Source organism: Dermochelys coriacea, chromosome 8 (genome assembly GCF_009764565.3).
Source record: "Dermochelys coriacea isolate rDerCor1 chromosome 8, rDerCor1.pri.v4, whole genome shotgun sequence".
Lineage (NCBI taxonomy): Eukaryota > Metazoa > Chordata > Testudines > Dermochelyidae > Dermochelys > Dermochelys coriacea.
In genome coordinates this window covers 7,220,959-7,245,856 of record NC_050075.1, presented here as the reverse complement: position 1 = coordinate 7,245,856, position 24,898 = coordinate 7,220,959, and the positions used below count along the sequence as shown (strand labels likewise).

At 46.0% G+C, this 24,898-nt stretch overlaps 1 protein-coding gene across 2 annotated transcripts in view; it reads right to left on the bottom strand.

Moving 5' to 3' along the window:
• The window catches only part of CSF1R (colony stimulating factor 1 receptor), a 33,083-nt gene that overhangs the window by 7,314 nt on the left and 871 nt on the right, over nucleotides 1-24,898 (bottom strand). The window contains exons 2-15 of one of the 2 annotated variants that reach the window (XM_038412584.2): nucleotides 19,607-19,861; nucleotides 17,979-18,263; nucleotides 16,937-17,073; nucleotides 15,866-16,025; nucleotides 14,180-14,369; nucleotides 11,937-12,052; nucleotides 10,087-10,207; nucleotides 8,867-9,057; nucleotides 6,487-6,599; nucleotides 3,195-3,321; nucleotides 2,112-2,216; nucleotides 1,607-1,717; nucleotides 880-1,042; nucleotides 165-244 (exon numbers count right to left, since the gene is read on the bottom strand). In XM_038412584.2, coding sequence (XP_038268512.1) covers nucleotides 165-244; nucleotides 880-1,042; nucleotides 1,607-1,717; nucleotides 2,112-2,216; nucleotides 3,195-3,321; nucleotides 6,487-6,599; nucleotides 8,867-9,057; nucleotides 10,087-10,207; nucleotides 11,937-12,052; nucleotides 14,180-14,369; nucleotides 15,866-16,025; nucleotides 16,937-17,073; nucleotides 17,979-18,263; nucleotides 19,607-19,861 — 2,154 coding nt within the window. Of the gene's footprint in view, nucleotides 1-152; nucleotides 245-879; nucleotides 1,043-1,606; nucleotides 1,718-2,111; nucleotides 2,217-3,194; nucleotides 3,322-6,486; nucleotides 6,600-8,866; nucleotides 9,058-10,086; nucleotides 10,208-11,936; nucleotides 12,053-14,179; nucleotides 14,370-15,865; nucleotides 16,026-16,936; nucleotides 17,074-17,978; nucleotides 18,264-19,606; nucleotides 19,862-24,898 lie in introns of both variants that reach the window. The other variant, XM_038412583.2, reaches the window with a different exon arrangement.

Sequence of the window (24,898 nt, the reverse complement as noted above, 5' to 3'; positions counted from 1 at the left end):
GAACAGAGAAGAGCTCTTTATGGTTAACCCAGGAACTGTCTTCTGGGAGGAGATGTAAGTGCTGCGTGCACTGGATCCTGGCCCACAATGGGGAATGATACATGCAATATGCCTATCAGAATGCAGAGCCCAATGGAAGACGGAAACCATACCTTGTAACTTACCGCCTGCTGGCGTGGAGTCCGATGGCACAGGTCTCATTTCAACATAGGTCTCCAAACACTGGCTTGCAAACCCACTATCACTGAACCAGAGAGAACAACAGAAAGGGGACAAGATGTTAAAAACAATCAGGACTATATCTGTCTATTCATCCTTTGAGCCCAGGGTGCTGAGCAGAGAAAACACTTCTAAGTACCTGTGAGGTTTGGCGTATTTTAAAAGCTGAACTACAGAGCAAATGGCAATAGTGATCTATATACCCCATGCTAATTAGATTGTGTGTGGGAGCATTCAGCAAAGAAATAGACTGTAACTACCCTTTCTAGAAATGCACTTTTCCTTCTGTAAAAGGTACTTCCTGGATCAGTATGACTGGCTTTACAGAGGATTTAAAAATATTACCTGTACTTTTTTTAAGTGAAATATTTCTAGATGTGAGTACCATGACATCCCAACCTCATGCCAATAAAACCTTCCCATTGCCTCCTGCTGTCAGGCACTGGAGTTCTACATAGAATCATAGGACTGGAAGGGACCTTGAGAGGTTTTCTAGTCCAGTCCCCTGCACTCAAGGCAGGACTAAGTATTATTCTAGACCATCCCAGACAGGTGTTTGTCTAACCTGCTCTTAAAAATCTCCAATAATCGAGATTCCACAGTCTCCCTAGGCAATTTGTTCCAGTGCTTGCATGTACAATATCCAGTCCTGAGTCTTACCTTCGGACATACTTCTTCTCCAGATAGATGTTTTTGTAATCGGCTGTGCTATCCAGAGAGGAGTCCAGGCTTGAGTCTTGGATGATTATGGACTCTGCGTTCTTCCGCAGAAAATTCAGCAGATCTCCATAGTGACAGTACTCCGTGATGACCAGAATTGGGCCTAAAAAGTAGGAAGTGGTGATCATCAAGAGGTGATTTCATTGCATCCTTTCTCTCTCTCCTGGAGGCCTGGTTTCCTCTTTAGAATGGCAGGCCTGGATGTGTGGGGGTGAATAAGTGCATGAGTACATACATAGGTTTGGTGTGAGTCTCCATCTCTAGTGAAAATGGTAGATTCCAATAAATTAGATAATCTTGAGACTGCCACTTCAGTTCAGATATGGGTCTCCATGCTAATGGTCCCTAATTATTGGAGTCTGTCTAGGCAACAGGATGGGCAGCTCTGCTAGCTCAGACAGGCAGACTGCTTTACACATCCCTTAGAGAGCTGCCTGAAGAAGAAATAAACATGGAAGCCTCCACAGGAATGTTCATAAATTTAAGGCCAGAAGGGACCATTATGATCATCTAAGCAGACCATCTCCTTGGTATTGTAAGGGGAGTCAGCAACCTAAGACATGTGTAAAGCCCCTAGTGTTCCCCTGGGGTGGAGGTGTCAATGAAAACAGAATTCAGGAGGATGTCTACTGAGGCTCTTAGAGGGAATGGTGCCAGCACATCCTACCTCCATAAGTACAGGCTCCCAGCAGGTTAACAATGTTCTCATGGTGGCCCAAGTGACTCATGATTTTCAGCTCAGACATAAGGGCCTCCTGTTCATCTGTGTGTGCTGTTGCTGGAATCAAATTGGAAAAAAGATTACCTCAAGTCTGATGTGGAGTAGGGACACAAAGAGAGAAGAGGTGGGGGGAAGGAGAAAAGGGTGGGAGAGAGCTGGGGGAGACAGGAAAAGAGATGAAAGAGGAAAAAACAAGAGAGAGGAAAACAGTGGAAAAATGGGGAGGGAGAGAGGAGGAAAGAGCTGAGGCATGAGAAGAAGACGAACATGCTTCCTTTGCCTGGATATATATCTGCCTAGGAGAGCTATGGCTGCCTTGCCAAAACTGGTGCCTAAAAACCATGCATTTTAATACATTATTGGCAACCAGTGCAACAATCACATCTCAAATTCTGTGCACATGTGTTTGTGTTTTCAGTGTGCCTTGCTCTGCAGTCTGCTCTTGACTTACATTTGAGCATCTTCACAGCCACTTTGAGAACAGTGTCTTCCTTCCCCAGCCCGAAAGCGGTGGCTTCTACCACTTTTCCAAAGGCTCCTGCTCCCAGGGTCTTTCCTACAAAAATAAATGTGCTCAGAAGAACCAAACAACCAAACAACAACCGAGTGATAAGAAAAGGAGTACTTGTGGCACCTTAGAGACTAACAAATTTATTTGAGCATAAGCTTTCGTGAGCTACAGCTCACTTCATCGGATGCATTTGGAGGAAAATACAGAGGGGAGATTTATATACACACACAGAGAACATGAAACAATGGGTTTTATCATCACTCTCCTTACAGTGTGTATGATAAAACCCATTGTTTCATGTTCTCTGTGTGTGTATATAAATCTCCCCTCTGTATTTTCCTCCAAATGCATCCGATGAAGTGAGCTGTAGCTCACGAAAGCTTATGCTCAAATAAATTTGTTAGTCTCTAAGGTGCCACAAGTACTCCTTTTCTTTTTGTGAATACAGACTAACACGGCTGCTACCCTGAAAACGAGTGATAGTGATTTTCAAAAGAACTGCTTTGGAAAGACCCTCCAGACAGCCTAGTGACATGTCAGCAGCAGAACCCTGGCAAGATGCAGAACATGTGAACAATATGGAATCCACAAGTGACATGGAGCTCTGCCCATGTGTATGGGGCATTCACTGGGAGTGAAGGCAGAGTTGTAAGGAAGTGAATGTCCAGACATGGAATCAGTCTCTCTCTACATGTCAGAAAAAGTCTGGAGAGGGTGATCTCATTCTGAATGTGTAAGCCTGCATGTGACAGGTCAGGGCAGAATCAGATCACCCTAGTTCTGTATGTGAGAGCACATGGAAAACTGCAGAAAGAGCAGGATCATGTTGTTTGTAGTTCTGCATGCAAGAGGACGTGAGTGTTTGGATGGGGACAATATTGTATTGTATTGTTCTAATCCTGTATGCAAGAGAACACAAGGGTTTGGACATCGTCAGCGCTCTTTTAGCTTTGCACATCAGAGAATCTGGATCTGAGAGTTGACTCCCCGACCAACAGTAAAGAAGCTCTGAATGTTTCTCACCAAACTGCAGGTTGTTCCTGGGGAATTCCCATTTCTCATTGTAAGGCAATTGGGTGGGGTCAATAAAGATGTAGTTATTCCCTTCGCAGGCCTCAATGATCTTCCACCGCACCTGGTATTTTGGTTTCTGTAAAGAAGAGAATCTGATTAATCAAGATTTCTTCTCCTGCTCTACAAGGCTCTGTAAAAACAATGCAGCGTATCACAGTGACTTTAAATCCCCACCACTTTCCCTGGGGCATCACGGACCTCCATAGATTTTGTGGAGAGTCCTATTTTTATACCATCGAGGGCTTCTTGCTTTTGAATGTGGTGTGAATGGAAAGAAAGCTGACAAGCTGGTTCTAAGCATTATGACCGACATCATGGTCGTGACCATGGTCATGGTCATGACCTTCTAGCTGGTCGTGAAGCCTGATTGCCCCCTGTTCTTGGTTGTATGTTAAGAACTACACATTCCACCGGCTGAGGTCGGCACTTAGGCTAGCACTCCCATTTTCCTCCTCAAATAGCAGCAAGGGGGCCTGCAGTGTTCTCAGAAACAGTCTGTCAACTCTCTTTTCATTCTCTGGGCAAGCTTGCTAGAGCATCTGGGAACATGGTGCTAGAACAGCTGGTGTGTACCACAAATGGAGGAAGCCCATCTCTAGATGGTTTGAGTGGGCAGCAGATGTCAGCATAGTAAGTGCTTTCATTTCAGTGGAAATCTCCTAAAGGGGCCTCTCTTCCTCCCCATTGCATTCCTGAACCAGCACTGCCTGACTCCATTTCGCTGAGCACAGCACTGGTATGTGTTTTGTTCCTGTTAAAACAGAGAAATAGAACTTAGCATTTCTCCTCTTCTGCCTGGGTCTGATTCCAGCAGAAGTAAACAGGGAGGGAAGGGGAGGGCAAGCTGCTCTCGGCGGTGGACAGAAGCAGCCATCAGCTTGATACGATTGTTGTCAATATCACGTCAGAAGGATGGGAGAGACCAGACTGATGTAAGGAGAAAGAGGAAGTGAAACAGATTGTCATTAGAGTGATCTGTGCTGCCCATCCCCATGAGTGAAGGGGAATGAGACATCTCCTCTGTCTGCACAGCAGGGCCTAGGTCTTGTCTTTGCCCACTAGCAGGAGTGGAGCGTGCTGGCTCAATACGAGCCATGACCACAATGATTCACTCTGCGGCCAAGTTCCTGAATGTGGAAATTTTTCCTCCTCCACCACTTCTTCCTCCTGCTGCTGCTGCTGGGCAGCTGCAGACAAAGGTGAGTCACCCATGTGGATGGCTTGGGAGCTGAGTGGGCCACAGGCATGAAAGGGAGAAAGACTGAGGTAGATGGACACCACCTAAGGCTAGGGCAAGTTCTCTGTGTTTCCTGGCTGGGCAGTTTTCCCTTCTTCCTGATCCAAGGTCTAAGGATTAAACACCTGCATCCACAAAGGTCTGTCCAATGATAGAAGAAGGCAGCAGGTCCAAGTCCCCAGAAACTGCGGCAATTAGGGTAGGTCCTACATGGTATCAGAGGTGTGCACCTGGGTTTGGTTTACTGTAGACCGTGCATGCAGGGGGAGCATTGCTGATTTTTTTCTCCATGAATTGTCTCAGGCTGCAGGGATCCAGGCTGGATTAAGAAACCCATCAGCGATGCATCCTTTCAGAAGCACCTCCCGTTTCTCTTTGTGTTGCAAGACCCTCCTAAATTCCCAGCATCATCAGTGCTGGGCTTGCTTTCAGGTCGCCACTGGCTTCTCTCTCCATTTCAGTGGCTGAGGGCTTGTTCCTTCCAGTGATGGTAGAATCGGGAGCTGAGATCTCAGTTACTCTGCCTGCGACTGAGATTTCTCAGAACTGAAGACACCTTTTCTAGCTTTTCCTCATTTTGTAAGATATTGCATGCTAATTATCAGCTTAAACAGACAAGAAACAGGAGTTCAACAACTGAGGATAAAGTTCCCTTATGCTCACTTGCTGAAACACATGCAGCAGGGCATGTAACAAGAGCTATGGGGAAAAAAAACAACAAACAAACAAAAAAACCTTCAACTCTGACGGGAAAAGAAATCCTGTTTTCAACAGTTGTGCAAGGACGGACCATTTGTGGTTTATTGTCAAAATTCTATCACTGATTTCCCCAAAGCAAGAGACAGCTCTAATAGGCAAAACGGGGGCAGTTCCTGTGTGAAGACAATAGAGAAGTCTCACTAGAGACAACTGGGTGTTAGCATTCCCAGCATTCCACTATCCACACTGTGGAAACAGCTTTTTGTTTAGTGGGGAGTAGGGGAAACTGAGGCAAAAATTGCAAAACACTGGCTGAAAAGGCAGTTTTGCCTTCTACTGACTGCATGTTTCAGCTGTCCCATGCAAAATACTCTTACAGTTCAAGTGAGACAGTTCAGAGAGGCAGGAGCTAGCACCTTTGCCCAGTGCTCTAAGTAACATCCTGCACAGATATGCGAGCCAATGACACTGGGATGAGTCACTTGGGGAGCAAGAGCCTGTATCATGAGTGGCTGGGCTTTTGCGGGTTTGCGTCAGACTTCCACTGGTATTGAATGACTAAGGAGAAGTCAGGTTTAAGCCACGTTTTTGTGGTGGGAGAGGGGCCTTGAGGCAGGCACAGAGTTGGAATTCCTCCTGGGGTTCTAGATCAGTGCGCATTAGACGGGCAGATCTGCCTCCCTTTAAGTGGCCATAGCCTGACTTTGCCTGCTGGCTCATCTATAGCCCCATTCTTCCCCTGCCCCCTTCCAGCAGGCTGATACAACCGCTGGCGTTTGCTAGGTCCAGGGCTAATGCTCCCTACTGAGTGTGTGCCTAGCGTGGGTTCAAATGATTGTGGAGGATACTTCTTGTACTCTCCCCCCTTGGCTTTATCCCCCTGGGAGGGGCAGGCACAACCCAGCTTGTCGTTTCCTGCTCCCTCCCAATTAACAGATGAAAATAATGTCAAATAGAAGATGAGCCCTCAATTCCCTTTTCCATCTCCCTCATGCCGGAGCCCAGAGCCCAGGGGAAGAGCAATGGGCTCAGGGACTGGTGATCATTCCCAGATCTTACAGTATCCCAGCTAAGAGCCAATGGAGCTTCAGTGAGATGTCAACTCATTGGCCCAACTCTGAGGCTCAACTTCCATGGATTGGAGTGAAAGTTAGAGGAGCCTAAATGCTTTTGAGGATCTGGGCCATTGTGGCTCCTGGACAAACGCACTGGCTGCATCGCTGGGTAGGGGCAGTGCTGCGTATATGGACATTTATACATGGGTTACAGTCCTCTCTCTCCAGAGAACAGGAATCAGAATCTGACCTGATTATATTTGTACAGCAGGAAGAGGAGCAGCAGGAGAAGCAGGACCAATATTCCCACAGAGGTGGAGAGAATGGGATTGAAGAGCTCATGTGAGTGCATCACGATTCTTCCTAGAGAAACAAAGGAAGGACAGTGAGAACCAGCCGTCTAGTTTACTTCACTAGAGCATCATCCATGCTAGCATTTTACCCAACCAGCTATTTGCTCTGGAATTCCCCTGTACATAATTACACGGGGGTGGCCCCAGAGCTGATGTGCTGCCCCCAAAGGAATCAGGGGAGGGAGGTCTTAATTTTTCAAGATAAAAGATATTGTACTACAAAGTATAGAATAGAAACAGGGACAAATAACAAAAACCACCCAGCCCTTCATAATACATGGACAGCTCCTGAGACCCATATTCAGTGAGAATATGCCAGAGTAAAATGCTTTTGAGTAAAGACCTCAGGATTTGACCCAGAATGATTAACAATAAAAGGAGCCAATTAGTCCACCTGCCCAGGGCCAATGCAGGCCTGTTTCATACAGAACGTTGTTTCGTGCTTCCATTCACACATCCCTTTGTCCTGGCCTGCATGTGTGGTATCAGCACCAGCAGATGCATGTCCCTTGTGTTACAGTAGGCACTAGTGGAGGGACAGGACTGTCATACAGTCCTAGTAGAACCAACTGTCCTTATAAACCCAGGAAATATAACGAACATCCCCCTTATCATCTACATCTCAAGCATCTTGTTGTGCGACTTTGTCCCGGCGCTAGCATGGTTCATATGCACTAAGAGGTGGACCAAAATCTCACTGTGGTAGGAAACGGAGCTATTATGCATTCAATCTTTGTTGGTATTTTACTTATAAATGTAACAACTAAAAGCAGGTTTCAGAGTAGTAGCCGTGTTAGTCTGTATTCTCAAAAAGAAAAGGAGGACTTGTGGCACCTTAGAGACTAACAAATGTATTTGAGCATAAGCTTTCGTGAGCTACAGCTCACTTCATCGGATGCATCAATAGTGATGAAGTGAGCTGTAGCTCATGAAAGTTTATACTCAAATAAATTTGTTAGCAACTAAAAGCAGGTTCTTCTGCTGAGCAGCGGCCATTTTGGGGGATGTCTAAGATGGGAGGATTCACTGTCGTCTCCACAGGTTAAAGCTCTGCTCAGCAGCCTGCAAAGTGAAGTTTCACTCTAGATTAAATTAGCAAATCCATATAAATATCTGAGAAAAATGGTATGACTTTGAGTGTGAAAATGAGTGGTTTGGCACATTTTCAGTCTGGGCTCTGTGTGTGTTTTGATGCCCTCTACTGGAATTTGATTGTGCCGATATAACAGTTTCTTTTGTCATTGGTGTTGCTTGTGTAGCTAAGTGAGTAGCCTATGTTTGTAGTAATAAAAATCTTGAGTTGAAATCTCTAGGTCTCCATATGATAGTGCCTTATGTAGGGGATAATTATACTAGTGCATTACCTTCTCTCCCAGATTTCACAGGGTCAGGAGAACAACATGCAGTGCAGCAAAACCTAGCCTTAGAAATCCAGAATTTACCAACATACCTACACTGCTATGGGGCTGGAAATGAAATTTCCCCCAAGGCAGCAGATGTATTTGGAAATGCCAGTATGAATGGATTAGATTAAACTCAAAGACATGTCTTTTCCCCAAAAGAGCCACTTAGGACCAAGAGAAGGCCAGGCGATCTGAAACAATATTTTCTTCTTGATTTCATTAGGTTTAAATTTGCGCTGACAGGTATGTGATTTTGGATGTAATTTCAGGAATTAGTCATGCATCTCCTATTGACGTTCTAAGGAGTTGTGTGTGGCTAAAACCCCTGGCACTCCACTAAAGATTTACCCATCATCCCCTTCAGCATCCAGAGGATTCAAACCCAAACTCTCTAGGTCACCAATGATGTCCGCATGGATGCAAGCAATGAAAACTGAAGTCCTCCTCAGCAAAATGTTATTGGCGAGGGGAGGAGACATATTTAATCCCTTCAAGTTAGGATTGATTTGATTGACCTCTTAATGAACTCAACAAGAGCAAAAAGAAAAGGAGTACTTGTGGCATTTTAGAGACTAACAAATTTATTTGAGCATAAGCTTTCGTGAGCTACAGCTGAAGTGAGCTGTAGCTCACAAAAGTTTATGCTCAAATAAATTTGTTAGTCTCCAAGGTGCCACAAGTACTCCTTTTCTTTTTATGAATACAGACTAACACAGCTGCTACTCTGAAACCTGTCAACAAGAGCAGTTATTGGGGCTTTCAGAGTGTATGCACAGGAAGACTGGATCCCCAATAGCCTGTAGCCATCTTTAATTGAGGTCTGGATTAAATTGATTAATGATATATAAATGATAAATGCTCTGATTTATCTCACCTGGAAAAGGGACTAAGCTATGCATCTGTGAATCATTCCCCTCGCTGTTAATGGCCCAGCAGCAAAAGGTAACATTGTCCTTCAACTCCTTATTTTGAAGGATGCTCTCTATTTCCACCTTTCCAAAGGGCAATTTGCTTATTACCAATGGGCTGGTGTCATTCTGAATCAGTGTTCTTCCCTGGTCAGATCTGCAGAAACACCAAGCAGGGGAGAGAAAACATTTCTCATTCCGACTGCCTCCACGGGTCACCTCTTTGAGTGAGAATTTAGTCTCCATGGCCACTTCCATAGGCCATCCCCCAAACGCCTGACTACAAATGGAATCCATTACTACCTTATCACAGAGGGCTAGGTGGACACAAATGGCTAGACAAGTGGCCTGGGGTCATAATACTACACATTACCCCGCCCACTTCAGAGAGAATCATAGAATATCAGGGTTGGAAGGGACCTCAGGAGGTCATTTAGTCCAATCCCCTGCTCAAAGCATGACCAATCCCCAATTTTTGCCCCAGATCCCTAAATGGCCCCCTCAAGGATTGAACTCACAACCGTGGGTTTAGCAGGCCAATGCTCAAATCACTGAGCTACCCCTCCATAAATAGACCTGTCTAAGGAAGTAAGTCAATGGTAGCACTGCACTCTGGCCCCCTGCATTCAGGTGATAGGGATGGTCAGCAAAGCAGTGTCCCTGCACATGAATGGAAAAACTGGACCCAGCTCCTGCTCACTGTATGGGCTGCATCAGCTTCATTGTGCCAACAATCTCCTTCTCTAGCAGCCTTATTACTGGGGAATGGCTTCTCATTTACATCCCTTCCCAAATGATGCACCAGGGCTGAATTTTGGGACAACAGCACATTAAGCAGGTCTGCCCCATCAGCAAGCATGTTTTAGTGTGTATTCTAGACACTGCTATTAGGAACTGGTACTCATCACCTGGTGTTGGAAAGCCACCCCTGGGACAGACGCTGAAATCTATAAACATCTATTTTAAATAGCAGAATAATTCTCTGTTGTAATATTGGACAGAACTCTGATATATTGTCATGCATCTTTTGCAAGTCTGTGCTGAGCAGCTTAGCAAATACAGATGACATCTATGGGGAATCTCAGAGTTCTACTGTAGGGGCAGGGAAGGACGCGGCGAGCCCTGGCATTGCGATTGGATGCATTGCACAGCGGAAGGCTCCCCAGCCCTCTCTGATGTTTCTCACCTGTCTGCATGCCCAGGGCACTGATACCACTCAATACGTGGAGCAGGGTAACCACTGGCTATACAGTGAAGGCTCGTGGAGTCATTGAATACCATCCCGACGTGATGGACCTCAGGCGGGACTGAATAGGGAATGCAAAGGAGTGTTAGGTACGGAAGTCATATGAACACAGCTCTCTCTACATTTCAATCCCATTTATTTATGTGCAATGTCAAAATGGCAGGGGGAGTGCTATGTGATTGGGGGAAGGGGTAATAGCTCCGTTTGGTCTCTTGGCCTGGTCTTTGGGATCCAGGTTCCACACTGCCCCTTCCCTGTGTTGTATCTTGGTAATCTGTTTATCCAGAGAACAAGATCAGTGAGCGAATATCTTTTACTGGACCAACTTCTCGTGGTGAGAGAGACAAGCTTTCCAGCCGCACAGAGCTCTTCTTCAGGCGTAAGCTTGAAAGCTTGTGTCTCTCACCAGCAGAAGTTGGCCCAATAAAAGCTATTACCTCACCCCCTTTGTCTCTCTAATATCTTGGGACCAGCCCAGCTACAAAGCAACACTGCATATCCAGAGACCAGGTTTTTTATGGGCAAGCTGCTCTACTCCATCCTATGCAGTATTTCTCATTCCCGACTGCCTCCACGGGTCACCTCTGGAAGTGAGAATTCAGTCTCCATGGCCACTTCCATAGGCCATCCCCCAAACTGTCACGTGGTAACAACTTTCAGGCATTGCCATCCTGGACCCAGTGATCTAGTGCTGAAAGGTCGCATAGTTCCTTATCAGTCCTCCCAGCCAGTTACTTATGGCAGCATTTCTACAAGCACCATTTCACATGATCTGTCATCCAGCAAGGACAAGTCTTTCCGAGTGCACAAACCTTTCCTGTTACTCTCATTTGCCATCTTGCAGGACTCTCCCTACGCTGGGACCTGTCTCATCAGTAGTGCACACCCTTTTTTGCCCCGACCCTCTTCTCATATAGACAATATGCTACACTACAGAATCTTGGGGATTCACAATCTATGTAGCCAGTGACCCCTATTTCAATATGATCCACCAGGACTCCCCAGAAAAGAATCAAAGAGAGAACTGAAGAAGAACTAACAAAGAAGGCTACCCTACAGAAAAAAATTCAGCCTCTGTTCTGAAATTACAGTAAAGCTACAAATGTCATACAGTGAAATTATGGTACTGAAGTGAACAAACAGAGACAGCTTTTATTAAATGAAAACTAAAAGCTACAAGTGGCACGAGGCTGAAATTCTCTGCCCTGCAGTACCATTGGATAAATTCACCTCTGCTAAGCTGGAATTTGTAACAATGCTGTAGTTTGCACACAGTAATGAATGTAGTAAGATTTAAACAGTGAGTCCTGGTATTTAATGTAAATATACAATGTTTATTTGTCATAGTTTACTTGCTGGTAATCCACTGAATACAGTACAGTAGAAAGCTTAACACCTTCCCTGTATGCCGACTCTGCCATGTTACAGTCACTGTACCGTGGAACTTCTGGCTGTAACACCAGCATAGCAGAGGTGAATTTATCCAGGTACAGTGACCCACCATTGTAAAGGGCTTGGAGAGCCAGAGTTGAAAAGCACCATGATTACTGTGAAAGGGCCACTCTGGCCATCGCTACCATCACTCTCCTGAGTGCACTGATGTTCTCAGTGGCTGCTTTGATGGTTACTGTGACAGCTGCCTTCCTGGAACTAATTTTGTAAGCTCCTCATTTGCTGGCAGGAAGAGCAAGAACCTTCTCCTCTCATCCCTTTGCTATCCGCTAGCTGGCTGGCTGCTGTGTGGTTTCCATCCGCTGCTTCGCAGATTTGGCGGCAGGCGTGGCACTTACATTTCAGGGTGATGCTGAATGTCACCGATGCAGTGGCCTCAGCATTCGCAGCATAGAATGTATACAGCCCGCTTTCCTCTTCTCTCAGCCGGTTCAGGGGGAGCGTGTTGTTGTACCTGCCCCGAGAGAGAATAAAAGGGACTGAAGGAAGCTGCACATCACAAAAACAACCAGGTCTCTCAGTGCTGCGCATTGGTGGTACAATCACTGCATGTACATTTGCAGCAGCCAGTGCGTTCCTAGCAATAACCCACACCTGGCTTTACAGGGAGGGTTTCAGTGGCACCAATGGCAGTTCGCGGCTTCACCCCCTGTAAAAGGCAATGCAAATCTCCCCCTAGGACATGAGACCTGTTCTTCTGAGAGAGAGGATATTGCCCAGGAGAGTGCTATGGGGACTTCAATCTTTAGCCGGCTGGGCTCTAGAGACAGGCAAGAGGGATCTCAGCATCATATCCACAGGAGCTTCTGTCCCTGCCTTGACCCAGGAGCCTGGATTAAAAACACCTGCTCCTGTGCTCTGCCAGCCTTGGAGTGCTATGAACACTTTCCCCTCTCCAGCACATCTTAGGTCTGATTTTCAAAGGGCTGAGCACATGCAGCTTCCACTGACCTCGAATGCATCTTGTGATGTAAACAGTGACATTAAAGGCACCAGGAATTGGTAAACAGCTGCCACGTAATATCATTGGCACTTCTGGATTGCCAACCCAGACAGGTTAAAGTCCAGTGGTTAAAGCAAAGGATTGGAAGTTCGGATTCTGGTTCCTAGCTCTGCCACTGACTTTCTCTGTGACCATAAGCAAGTCACTTAGCCTTTCAGCAAGAGGTTCTTTATCTGGACTTCTCTGGACTCATTCAATTCAAGTTTGCAAGACACTTTTGTAGTAGTACCTTCAGCCAAGGATCTTAAAGTGCCGTGCAAACTTGATTGACTTGATTGATCCCAGAGAGATGGTCATTGTTATAATCTCTACGTGTGTGGGGAGAAGCTGGGCACACTTTTCTCTCCACACCTTCCAAAACGATATCTTCTTACCATCGCCCTGGCTGGAGCAGGAGATGAAGTGAGCAGCTTGCCTCCCATGTGATGTTCCCCTATTCCCCTTGCTATCTATAGTGCTGACCCAACAAAGTGATAAAACAGTGTGTTGGAAGACAGCAAACTCCAGAGAGGTTACAGTATGCCCTCCCCAGTGGGAGAGAGAACTTAGACACTGAGGAGAGTCAGTCTCCAGTTTGTAACTGAGAAGGACTGGGAATGGCCAGCCACACAAATTTTGAAAAGTTGGACTTTTCCTTCATTACTCAACTTGCCCCACCATCTATCTCATCCCATTAGTGTTCCTGAACCCCAACATAGCCCTTAGAACCCTGACTCTGAGTGACGGTGGGCCCTTTCCATAGTTCAATGCTCCAGTTCCTCGTCTGCTGGGTAATTGTTGGTTTCTGAGAAACAAAAGGGGAATTAGCCAGTTCTTCCCAACTAACAGAAGGTTCTGTTCTTTAAATGTGCTGGTTTTTTGTGGGGCACTGTGTGAGGTCCCAGCCAGCTCTTTTCCTATGGCCTCTGGCCACATCTCATCTGCCTCTGACCCACCTCCTGCATTGTCCATCATCCCCCAGCCTGTGTGAGAGGCTCCATGGCCACTGGTGAAACCAGCAGGTGGAGCTGAAGTGCAAATGGATGTGGGAGAGGCCACTTAGGGAATTGGGTCTCAGCTGAAGTCCACTGGCCCCAGAGTCAGCTGGGACCACAGTGGAGGATAGGGGCTGGTCTGGCTGGTGGACTGAGTGTGGATCTGTGGTGGGCAGCCCCTGGTAATGGAAGGGTCTGATGCAGTAGGAGACACGCAGGCATATGGCTGCCTCCGCCCTGTCACATCCCATAGGAATTATAAAGACATGGCTGTCTTTATCTCTGTGTCTGGTTGGATTGAAAGAAGCCACTCTGTCCTCAGCCCACGTTTGCATTTTCTTTGCTCCCCAACCAAAAAGTGAATAAACATGAACAACAGTAGCAAATGCCCATGAGAGTGATGGGGACTTCCCCTGTGGTGCCGCCCAAGGAAAGGCTGCCTTGCTCCCTGGATAAGGGGTGATAGTCCCCTTGCCCTTTAAAATGAATAATCCCCCTAAAAAGGGTCTGCTGTAGGGGGAGCCTGTTCCCAGTAGAAAGGATCCAGCTGGCAGTGTTGGAAATACTCTGCTGATGAGCACAAAGGCGAGAGGAGATACTATACCTGTTGTTACCAGGGACCATTTGGTCATTGAGTACGGAGCTCACAGAGTGTTGGGAAGGATTCTCATGTGTCCATCTCCAGTTGATAAGTCTGGGGTAAGCCTCAATCAAGACCTGCAGTTCCAGATTTCCTCCCAACTTTACTTCATGGCTGCTGTTCTGCATGGGCAACAGATGTACATAACCTCTCTCTGAGGGACAAAAAGAGCAAAGCCAATCAGTGGGTGTGTCTGTGAAGGACAAAGGTCATCCACATTCAGCCCTGGCACAAGTGGTGCCCAGCTCCACTGATTTCAATAGTTGCCTGCTTTTACACCAAGATTGGTTTGGGCGTAGAGAGGTCTTTGCTGATCCCAGTTCCTGGTGGTACCCAGCTCAGCCTGATGTGGGACAATGAAATTACATTGTCTCAGTGAAAAGAAAAGCAGTACATCTCAGTGAGCTGTAGCTCACGAAAGCTTATGCTCTAATAAATTTGTTAGTCTCTAAGGTGCCACAAGTACTGCTTTTCTTTTTGCGAATACAGACTAACACGGCTGCTACTCTGAAACCATTCTCTCAGTGCAATGCTGTCTTTTCCTGATGAGCTTTCAGTTACTCTCAGAGGCTGGGGCATACCCAGGTCACACTTCATATTAAGGTTCCATTTACAAAGGGCTAATAGATGGCTAATCAATTGCTAGAGATTGTTACAGCCCAGCAGGTTAATTGGTTGCTTAGAACCATGGTTTATGACTATCTTTAACACTGTCTGCTGGTGTTCTTATAACCACATGTGACCTACACTACTCATGTCTGCAACAAGCATATAGCATCTATGAACCACCCATTAACACCTTATAAATAGAACCTTACTATATAGTGTGACCCATATCCAGCTTTGGAGGAACAGCTGATATGACAAGGACTTGAGGTTAACTGATTAGGGGACAGGATAGCTGGGAAGGGGGAGGACCTGAATGCATTGGCTGAGTCAGCTATGCTAAAGAGTGATGTGGCTAAACTAGCAGGCTGTATCACCTGTGCATCCCCCAGGAGTCCAGTCCATCCCCTTTGCCAAGCCCCTGGTCTCTTCTCGTCTGGGGAGCACATTCAGATCTGAGCCTGCCTTCCCCCACCAGCGTACTACAAACCCATGCTTTGGTCATCAGCTAATTTGAGCCCAGGAGCTTCAGAGCTAAAAGGATGAGCTGCTTCTTTTTGAACTTCAGAAGTAGCTCTTTCAACTTGCATCTGCATTAGACTTTTATTCTCTTCTATGGATCTGCCACCGGAAGGGGGCACAAACCCACCCTCTCCCAGTGTGGGACACGCAGTCAGCTTTTGTTTCAATGGCCTCTGCTGTGACCTTGTCTGATTAATCTTTTTAGGGGCTGTTAATTAAACTTGTAGACAAAGAGAAGATCTTCCCTTTGCATCTGACTGCACCAGTGACCAGATCACTAACTGGATAGTGGCACCTGTCCCTTTTCCCTCAAGACACCTAGACTTCCCTTTTCTATCCACTGTAGAGTTCTGGGATTGAACCAGGTGGGTCTAATCAGGGAGTCTCCACTGGCAAACCAAAATAGGGACAAGATTGTGGTGTTAGATGCAAATGAATGAGGGAGATGAGATTGTGTGTGCGCGTGTGCACGGGCACAAATTCCATGATCTCACTTTTCTTGCCCGTTCAGGAATTGCTCACCTACAACCTGGAGCACAGCTGAAGAATTACTGGATCCCACAGAATTGTTTGCTACACAACTGTATATTCCACTGTCTCCTATTGTCACCGCTGGAATGTATAGGGTGAAGGAAACATAATAGTCCTCTTGTGCAAAGTTGTTGTTGGTAGTGGTGGTGACCTGCAGCCATAGGGAAGGAATGTTAGACTGATTTGTTTTGGAACAGAAATCAGTATTAGTGATTACTGTGCCCTTCATCTTGATTTCTACCGTACTAGACCTTGTCCAAGAATTTATATGGCTAAAGTGCAGACAAGTGGAGACAAACAGATACAGTTAATTTAAGTCTTCAGTGCAGATACTTGTAGCAAAGACAGGCATATAGATTTCTTTACACTCATTGTCAATCCTTTGATAATGAGCTATAGTTACATTGCATTATCTGAATAGACTGCTATACTTTGTATGCTAATATCATCTCCTCCACTGAGACATTTACAACTCTAAAACAGGATAAAATACTATTTTATCTAATCTAACCTAGGTTTTTTAAAATGCACTCAAAGTTTTATCTATGTATGAAAAGTATTAAAACCAACCCATAATGTATTAAAGTCAACCCAAGAAAATCGCCCTTGCTCTCCCCTTCCCTCTAGGGCAGTGTATGTGCATTGTGGGTGTTTGTTGTTTTATAAGCTAGGATATTGATGTGGTTACTGGGGCAAGGCTGGCTTGTAGAAGCGGGTTTTACGTGTCATTTTGCAGGCACTGAGGTTCATGTTCAGTGAACCCCAATGAAACAACACCCATTTCATTCTCTCGTACAGTGACCCACCAAGAATGCGGGCATGTGTCTCTTAACCCTTTGTAAACTGTCACCACAACAAAGGAGAGAGGGGAAGGATGGCTGCGCTTAGGTCTCCAGCGTTTCCGTACAATACGCAGTCTGATCATGTACTTCAGTATTGTGCTCCCACCAGCTGCTACCATATGGAAAGCTCTGGGGGTCAGGAATGACTCTGGCCATCCTCTCCCTCCCCATTTTCCAGAGAGATCACATTCCCCCTTACAGACAGAGGAAAATGACTTACATTCTGAGCTGGATGGATCCACTTGATGTTGTACTTGTGGGAAGGAGAAATTAAATTGCAGGTGATCTGGAAACTTTCCCCCTGTATTCGCACATGGTCTTTTTGTTCCACAGTGACTGAAAGCGGCTTTACTGTTGCTAAACAAAGGCAGAGATGGGCAAGGATTAGTTACAGGAGGGCTTAAAGGCCTCTGCATCCTTGAAGACTCCCTAAGGACGTGGCTGCTTAGCTCTTGCCGCCATCCACTTTAATCCCTTCACCCATCATTGGCACCACCTTCACCACCATTGTCATCCTCACTCCTCCCAGCACTACCACTTTCAGGGTGGGGCTATCACCACGAGCTGGCTCAAAAGTCTTACAGGGTAAGGAATCCCTGTCCCATCTGCCTATTTGCCCAGCTGCAAGAGCACTGCATCAAGGCCTCAGGATTTGCAGTGTTCCAGGAGGAAGAGCAGATTTTCCTTCAGGCTGCTGGATGCATCTGCAAGGATCTGCATGATGCAAACAGTCAGGAGGTAGAGGAGCAAGATGCCAGGGGTATTATCAGTGTTAATAGGAGTCCATTGATAAAATGTATTATTCATGTAGTAACAGCCGTGTACACGGGACTGTCCAATAGCACATCTGGGCTAAACAGAGTACAGAGAACAAGTTCCTGTCAGGCTGTGGAATAGTCTTCCAAGGAAAGGGGTGGAACCCCATCAATGGGAACATTTAAAACTAGACTGGACAAAGTCCTGGGAATACACAATCAGAAACAATCCTGCATTGGTAGAGGGATGGACTTGGGCTCTGCTTTATAAAAGCGTCTATGGGGATTAGGTGACCAAATCCCACTGAAATTCAATGGGAACTGTTCACCTAACTCCCTTAGGCTCTTTCGAAAATTCTAGCCTCCGTGGCCCAGGAAGTCATTTCCATCTCTAACTTCTATGACCTTTCCACAAATGAGCTCCCCCAGACCTGCTCCTGGCAGAGTTAACAATAGCTGCCTCCCCATGGAACTGCTGGAAGAATGATCAGAAACCTAACCCTTTACCTTTCAGAACAATCAATCGGATTTTCGATGACCTCTCCATTTTTCCATTGATCAGGGCCCCACACCTGTAAAATCCTTTATAATCTTGCTTCACGCTGTATATGGTTACTCCATCCCAAGGGCTGAAAGAAAACTCGGTCCCTGGTAAGACTGGAGAATAATCGTCCTTCAGCAGGGTAACGTTGGATCCATTTTCTGGGTCAGTGATCAGACATGGCAGCTGTGCATCACGGCCTTCGCTTACTCTGACACTGATGCTATGGACATACCACACCTTCTCGGGATCTATCGATGGAATAAGACAAACCAGATAGTGGAATCAAGCAAAGTGCATATACTTGGGATGGGATTCCAGCAGGTACATTTCAGTATAGGTTCAGCTTTCTGTCTGCCTTTCATTGTTGCCTGGTGTTAAACTGCTATTGCACTTAAAGGCCTGTTCCTATTGATAACCCAATGGCTCATTAGTTCTTTAAATCTCATTTGGCACAACAGGTGCAGCCTATGATACCTAAGGAAAGGGGACATGATTTGTTGCATGAGTACAGGTGTGTGGGGGTTGGGGGGGTGAGAAAGAGTGAGAGGGACAGTTAGAGGAGCACCAGGCACTCCATGAAAATTACCTTTCAACTGGTTTTATTAATAAAAAGGCTAAGCTTGAAGATGCTAGCTGATTGGCTAATGAGGAGTCTGTCTATGAGGTTTCCATTAATCGCATGGGTAAGCCCTTGTTATTGAAACCATTCGGACAACTGTTTCATAGGCACAATATTACATTAGGGGGTGATATGCTGCACACCTTCCCAGAATGGTGGGAGCATAGCTTGGTGGCTTGCAGTGCACTATGGATTTCTGTCCATGACGCCATCATAGCCCCCCCTGCCTGCGTAGGGTCCCCAATAACAAACCCTCTGCCTGGCAGGGTATATTCAGCAGAAGCCAGGTTACAGTCCCCTGTGTGGGCACTAAACAGTGTTTCTTAACAACTGATCCACGGACCAGTGCCGGTCCCTGAGATTTCCCCGACACAGTTTAGGAAGGCAGCAAGATGGTCCCCGACATCAAAACGGTTGAGAAACACTGCACTAGAGGAGTGTACTAGAAGCAGTACGCAAAACCTTTCTGCACAAGAAAGTTATAATGGTATAAGCTAAGGTGTGAATTTAAATGCATACTGTATTGGTCTAGGTCCCAATGAGGTCTTGCCTATGCTGTTTTGGAAGGAGTTTAAGCAAAACAAAAAAAGAAAGCCACTCTAATCCACTCTAATCCCAGAGTATCTCTTATCTGGAATATCCAGCTCTTAAATAGCATTTTTCATCCATAGATCTCTAGATGGGGAAACTGAGGCATGGAGCAGTGACATGACTTGCCCAGCTCATCTAGCAAACCAGTGGGAGGCCAGGAATATTGACTCCAGGCCTTCTGAGGCCCAGTCCAGTGCTTTATCCATGAGGCCACGTTGTCTCCCTAAGGGTGAATAAGAGCGACCACATGTGGGGGAGAGGGTTATATTGGTATAACGGTATTGGTATTGCTATAATTATATCAGGGTAACAGGTAAAACAGTTTTGTGTAGATAACCCTTAAATGAGTGTGACAGTAAGTGAAGGAACGGCATTAGCTACCTCTCACAAAGAGATGGACGGATGCTCGCTCCATGTCACTGCTGTTGGTATAAGCGCACTGATAGGTGCCGGTGTCCCTGTAACTGGCACTGGTAATATTGAGAGTGCTGTTAGTGCCACTGGAGTACACAATCATATTCTGTCTTATGCTGACCCATTCCACGCTGAAATCCCCAGAGCAGTGCAAGTTTACAGGGTCTCCTTTGTTCACAATCATGGCAGTGACATTAGGGTCGATTGTCGGAGATGCCGAGCCTGCAAACAAGAAAGAGAGGATAGGTGAACAACCAGCGTGCCTTACGGATAAACTGGTGGGATCTCATCTCACCTCAGATGGAATATCTTAGCAAGGGCACAAGGAACACTTGCCATAAAGACTGGGCTGGCTGGCCAGAATTGGACTTTTGGTTCATTTCATACTCATAGCTGAGATTCTAGGCTGATATGGTTGACTGGGCTTTTTATTTTAATTACTTCTCTGATGGAATGAACTTTAGGCTAGGAGGGGTATTTGATGTCAGAACATTCAGAGCCTTAGGTGGCAAAATCCACTCTTTTGCACTGATTAATCCAAGCTCCAGCGTTTCTTTGTTTTACTTTCTTAGAGGTTGTTCTTTTCCTATTGATCAGCATTTATTTGGCCGTAAATTTCTCTGTGGAGCTGTAAGCACATTGTGCAAATTGTGTTGGGACATAATCCTACTCCTGCATTTTTAATCCAGCTGCAATCAATGCCATTTTCTTTTGTTTACTTCTCTCTGTGTACTACATTAGTGCTAACATCAGAACAGAACAGGAAAGAAATGTGCCAAACTATTTTGTGCAGAGCCAACTGAAAGAGCTCAAAGCACTGATGTTGTATCAAAAACTGTTCTGGGGAAACTTTAATTTCTTGGTGACTGAGTCGTGGATTTTGAAAATTACAAAATAATACATAATACTGTATAAGTACTCAAATACTATGGTGATAGAGGCCAGATAACTACCAAGATCTGATAGAATTTCATCCTTAGTACTCACAGAATTGTAGAAAGGGAAGCATTATTATTCCCATTTTACAGATGAGGAAACTGAGGCACAGAGCAGTTAAGTGACTTAACCAAGGTCAAACAGCGAGTAATTGGCAGGGCCAGGGGTGGAACCCAGTCCTCCTAACTCACAGACCTGTACCTATGCACTGGGCCACATGATCTCCTAGCCTAATGATCACCATTTTGCAGTGGGTCAGACTTCAGGCCTGAATTTGAGTTGCCATATTTGCCTTTAAGAGACATTGTGGAACTAACTCCTTCATCTGTTTGAGTAAAGGGGAACCTGGAACCTCCTTCAGCCCTCACTGTCAGAGAGAAACACATTTCTTTTGTCTTGTCAGCGAGTTCTTTTAGTCACTGCCTATATTTATGGAGGGGGGGAAGTGAAAAATGAATCAGTGCCTTATGGGAAAAAAGCTGCAATAACACCCTCATGACAGGTTTTCTTTCAGGGGACAGGAAACACATTGCAAATGACTATCTGTGCTCTGAGGAGGTTGGCTTCCCCCCCAATACACAGCCAGCCCCTTCCAAGAGCTGGCTGTTCTCCCACTTCTGCTTTTCCAAACACTAACCTCTTCCCCAGATCTTAAAGCAACGTACACTCAAGTTGAAAAAAAAAACCCCTTCCTATACTGGCTCCTAGTGTAGACGTGGCCTAACTCAACAGGAACTCAACGAGCAGACTCCAACAGAGCTGTGTATGAGAAATTGGAAAGGACGACATATGGAATATTTGACATTTATTCCTCTTGAACTTTTTTTGCTGTTTTTTGACTTCTTATAGAAACAGGAAAAAATCAATTTATTCCCCAAGCAGAGAAGCAAATATCCCACAATCCCTTTGAAACCATATTTTCCATGTATCTACAGTTTCCTGCTCCCTTCTATGCTAGAGCTCTGTATGAGGGGATGGGAGTAGATCTGCTTGTATGTTGGTTTCTTGTCTAGCCATCAGTGTGCCTTGCTGTCTCTGTAGCACCTAACTGGTTTGCTTGGTAAACTTAGCATTGGCCGTTAGTATTAAGGATATGTCTACACTGCAGTCGGGAGGTGTGATCACAGCACCTGTAGACATACCTGAGCTAGCTTTGATTAAAGCAGATAAAGCATGCATCAGGGCCAGTACCCGAGTGTGAGCGGAGTTGCTGGTGAGATGCATTAGGACAGTAAATCAGCCCCCTCCCCCTCCTCTGTAACCTGGCAGGAGCTCTGGCTCAGGCTTCTGTTCTCCCGCTGACCAGAATGCAATCTCACACGAAGCTAGAGATTGTCATGCACCAACTTCCTCATTGTTGTCGGTAACTGCTGGCCATTGGCTTCACCACACCATGGTTGTGTAACAATGACCTCCAGTTGCAGGATGAAGCCCATCCCCCTTGACCATCCCAGCCATGACAATTAGCCAGGCCCCTTCATCTGGCCAGAGCTTGTTGTTGTTCTTTAAACTTATTTTCCCAAGACTCTAAGCTCAGAGGCAGATGCTAGTATCCTATGGAGGTTCCAGCCTGAGAATGCATGGAGGCCCAGCGACGTCCCCCAGGCTCACACAGAGTCAGCAGGACTTAAACCAGGTGTTGGAAATTGAAAGGGCATGGGGCCTCATGGCTCAGTGTCCTGCATTAGAAGCAATTCCTGAGGCACTAACTAACCAGAGTCAACTGCAGCATCCTTCAGTGCCCAATCTCTCTCTCTCTCACACATACATCCCAGCTGTCTAATCCATATTATTCTAATGGCCAGGAAGCTCCAGTTGCCTCCAGAATCTGGAATAGCCTTACATCTATGTCCCTACCAGAGAGTAGCCCACATTGGACATCCCCACAGGGCAGTGAGAGATGCAGTGAAGTGGCACTCCATGCCTTTGTTAGGACCCCCTTGAAAATGGTATAGACTCTTGGCAAACATGTCCCAGCATGGAAGGTGTCAAACACTCAGGGGCTGAATGTTCAAATGGAGTGGGGCTTCTAACTTCTATTTAGTTTCCTAACATCCACTGAAATCAACAGAAGTTAGAAGCCTAACTCCTTTGGAGCGGTCAGCCCTCAGAGCCCAACCTTCAAACACAGGTGCCTTAAAAGGGTGTCCAGATCCCACCCTGTGATAGGCAAACAACCAGTCACTGCATGCAAGTGGGGCATCCGATGTGGGATTTGGCCAGTCTATTTGATCTGGGGGCAGGGATGCCATGTTTGGGAACAGGGCCCAAAGTTATTAAAGAAATATAGCCTATCTGGGACCCGGAAACTGTACCTAGCAGGGGGAAACACAGCAATGCCAAAAGAAACAACTAAAGAGTCAAGAAACAGATTAATCAAATTCAGACAGAAAACAAAATATGACCCACCGGAGACTTATGCAGGGATAATGCTGGTGCATGCAAACCTAGGGATGCTTCAAGATTCTTGGTGCTGTGGGATTTCTGAATAACTGTGATAAAACTCAGCTGTCAAAGGTTTCCTGGGGGAACTCAGTAAGGAAATACCCAGCAATGCCTAATGAGATGGACCCATTGAATGTGGATCTTCGTTGTAAATGTGTCTATGTTTCCAGAGGGGATCCTGACAGAGTTCTCTAGGCTCCAGGAAACCTTGTGTCTCCCCAGTAACTGCCTAGTCCACATTATCCCAAGATCCCATCCTACCCGGGGTTCCCAGCCATTACTGTCTTCCTGGGACAGTCCCAGATGCTCAGTTTCATGGAGGAACTGCACAATTCCTTAAAGGTTAGGGTTAGGGTTTGGTTGCAGGGGAGAGGGGCTGGGGAGGGAACCTCTCCCACAATGTCATCATTGCTTGAAATGCAAAACCAGAAAACACTCAGTTTCCAGAGAGGTCCCCTTTCCATATTTTATTTTGCAAATGGGCGGGAGAATCCTGCATGCTTCTCTTGGAGGACTGAAGAGAGACAATGACAGGGAACGGGCATAGCATCCAAATCAGAACAGACAGCACAGACTTTGCTGTATTCCTCTCCCATCCCATCCCATTGAAAGGCTTAACAATACCCTTGGCCTAGCCCTTCACAATGATTGGAGAAAGCAGGCTGAAGTGGCTTAGGCATGTTGTAGGGATATAAAAAAAACCCCAGTATTCCTAGACAAGCCTTTGACTGGATCCCACTTGGTGCAAGACAGAAAAGAGAAGGAGAAGAGATGACATAAAAAAAAAGATTGGAAAAGACATTGCTGCCATGGGAATAGATTATAATGGAGCAAGAAATGTGGCACTAGACCGCTAGAAGTGGAAACACTGGGTCGTAAGGCACAAGAGCATCTAATCTACATGCATCACCAGCATCACCAAAGGGCTGCAACTCTCAAACACAATCTGATACAGCATAGCAATATCCTAGCCACTGCCTAGTTTACAGTCTGTCTGCAGGAACCAGTGCCAGCTATTCTGCTGGTTCTCCCCCATCCTCATAGCAATGAATTGCTCATGCTCTTGAGTGGAGGGGGACTCAGTTGAGAATAAGTGCCCCTCAGATGCAGCACCTGATTTTCACTGAGGATCCTGCTTTTAACACAGCCTTCCCAAGAGAAGAAAACCCACCAAGGCTTGTCCACGCCCATCCAATAACACTTAGCATGTCTATAGTGCCTTATATGTTCAAAACAATGGTACAGGTGATACTAATAGAATGAGCCCACAGCTTAGCTAAGATCTGTCCTGGGGCTCTATTGGTTCCTAGCCCTTTGCTCTAACAGCTGGAACACAAGGGACTGGACTGACACAGACAGATGGGCACCTAGAGGAATTTACAAAACTGCCTAAGTACTTTAGGTACCTAACTCCCATTGTTATTTATTATTTGGATTCTCAGAGCGTCTCGGATCCCTTGTCGAGGACCAGGATCCCCATCAGAGGCACAGTACAGACAGAACAAAAGTCAGTGGGAGTTAGGTGCATAACTTGATTTGTAAACTCCACCTGGTGCCTCTCTGCATCTTTAGGCACCTAAATACCTTTATAAATCTGTCCCTAGGAGCTTCAAATTGTCTTGTAAATCCCTGATAATGTTGGCATGTTGCTCTTAGTGCAGCGTCATTCTCTTGTGCCCAGTGCTATAAATGAGCCATAATGAGTCTGCAAGGCAAACTACACCTTGCCTATTCCAGCTGTGTCAGAGGGGCCGCCTTTTAGTTCCCCTACTATTGCAGCAGTTGCCCCCTGCAACAGTCTGCTGAATGAGGGGCTGTAACGCTTCACCCCAGCCCCCCTTGGTTTGCTGGGGATGGGCTCATGAGTGCTGCGCTCCC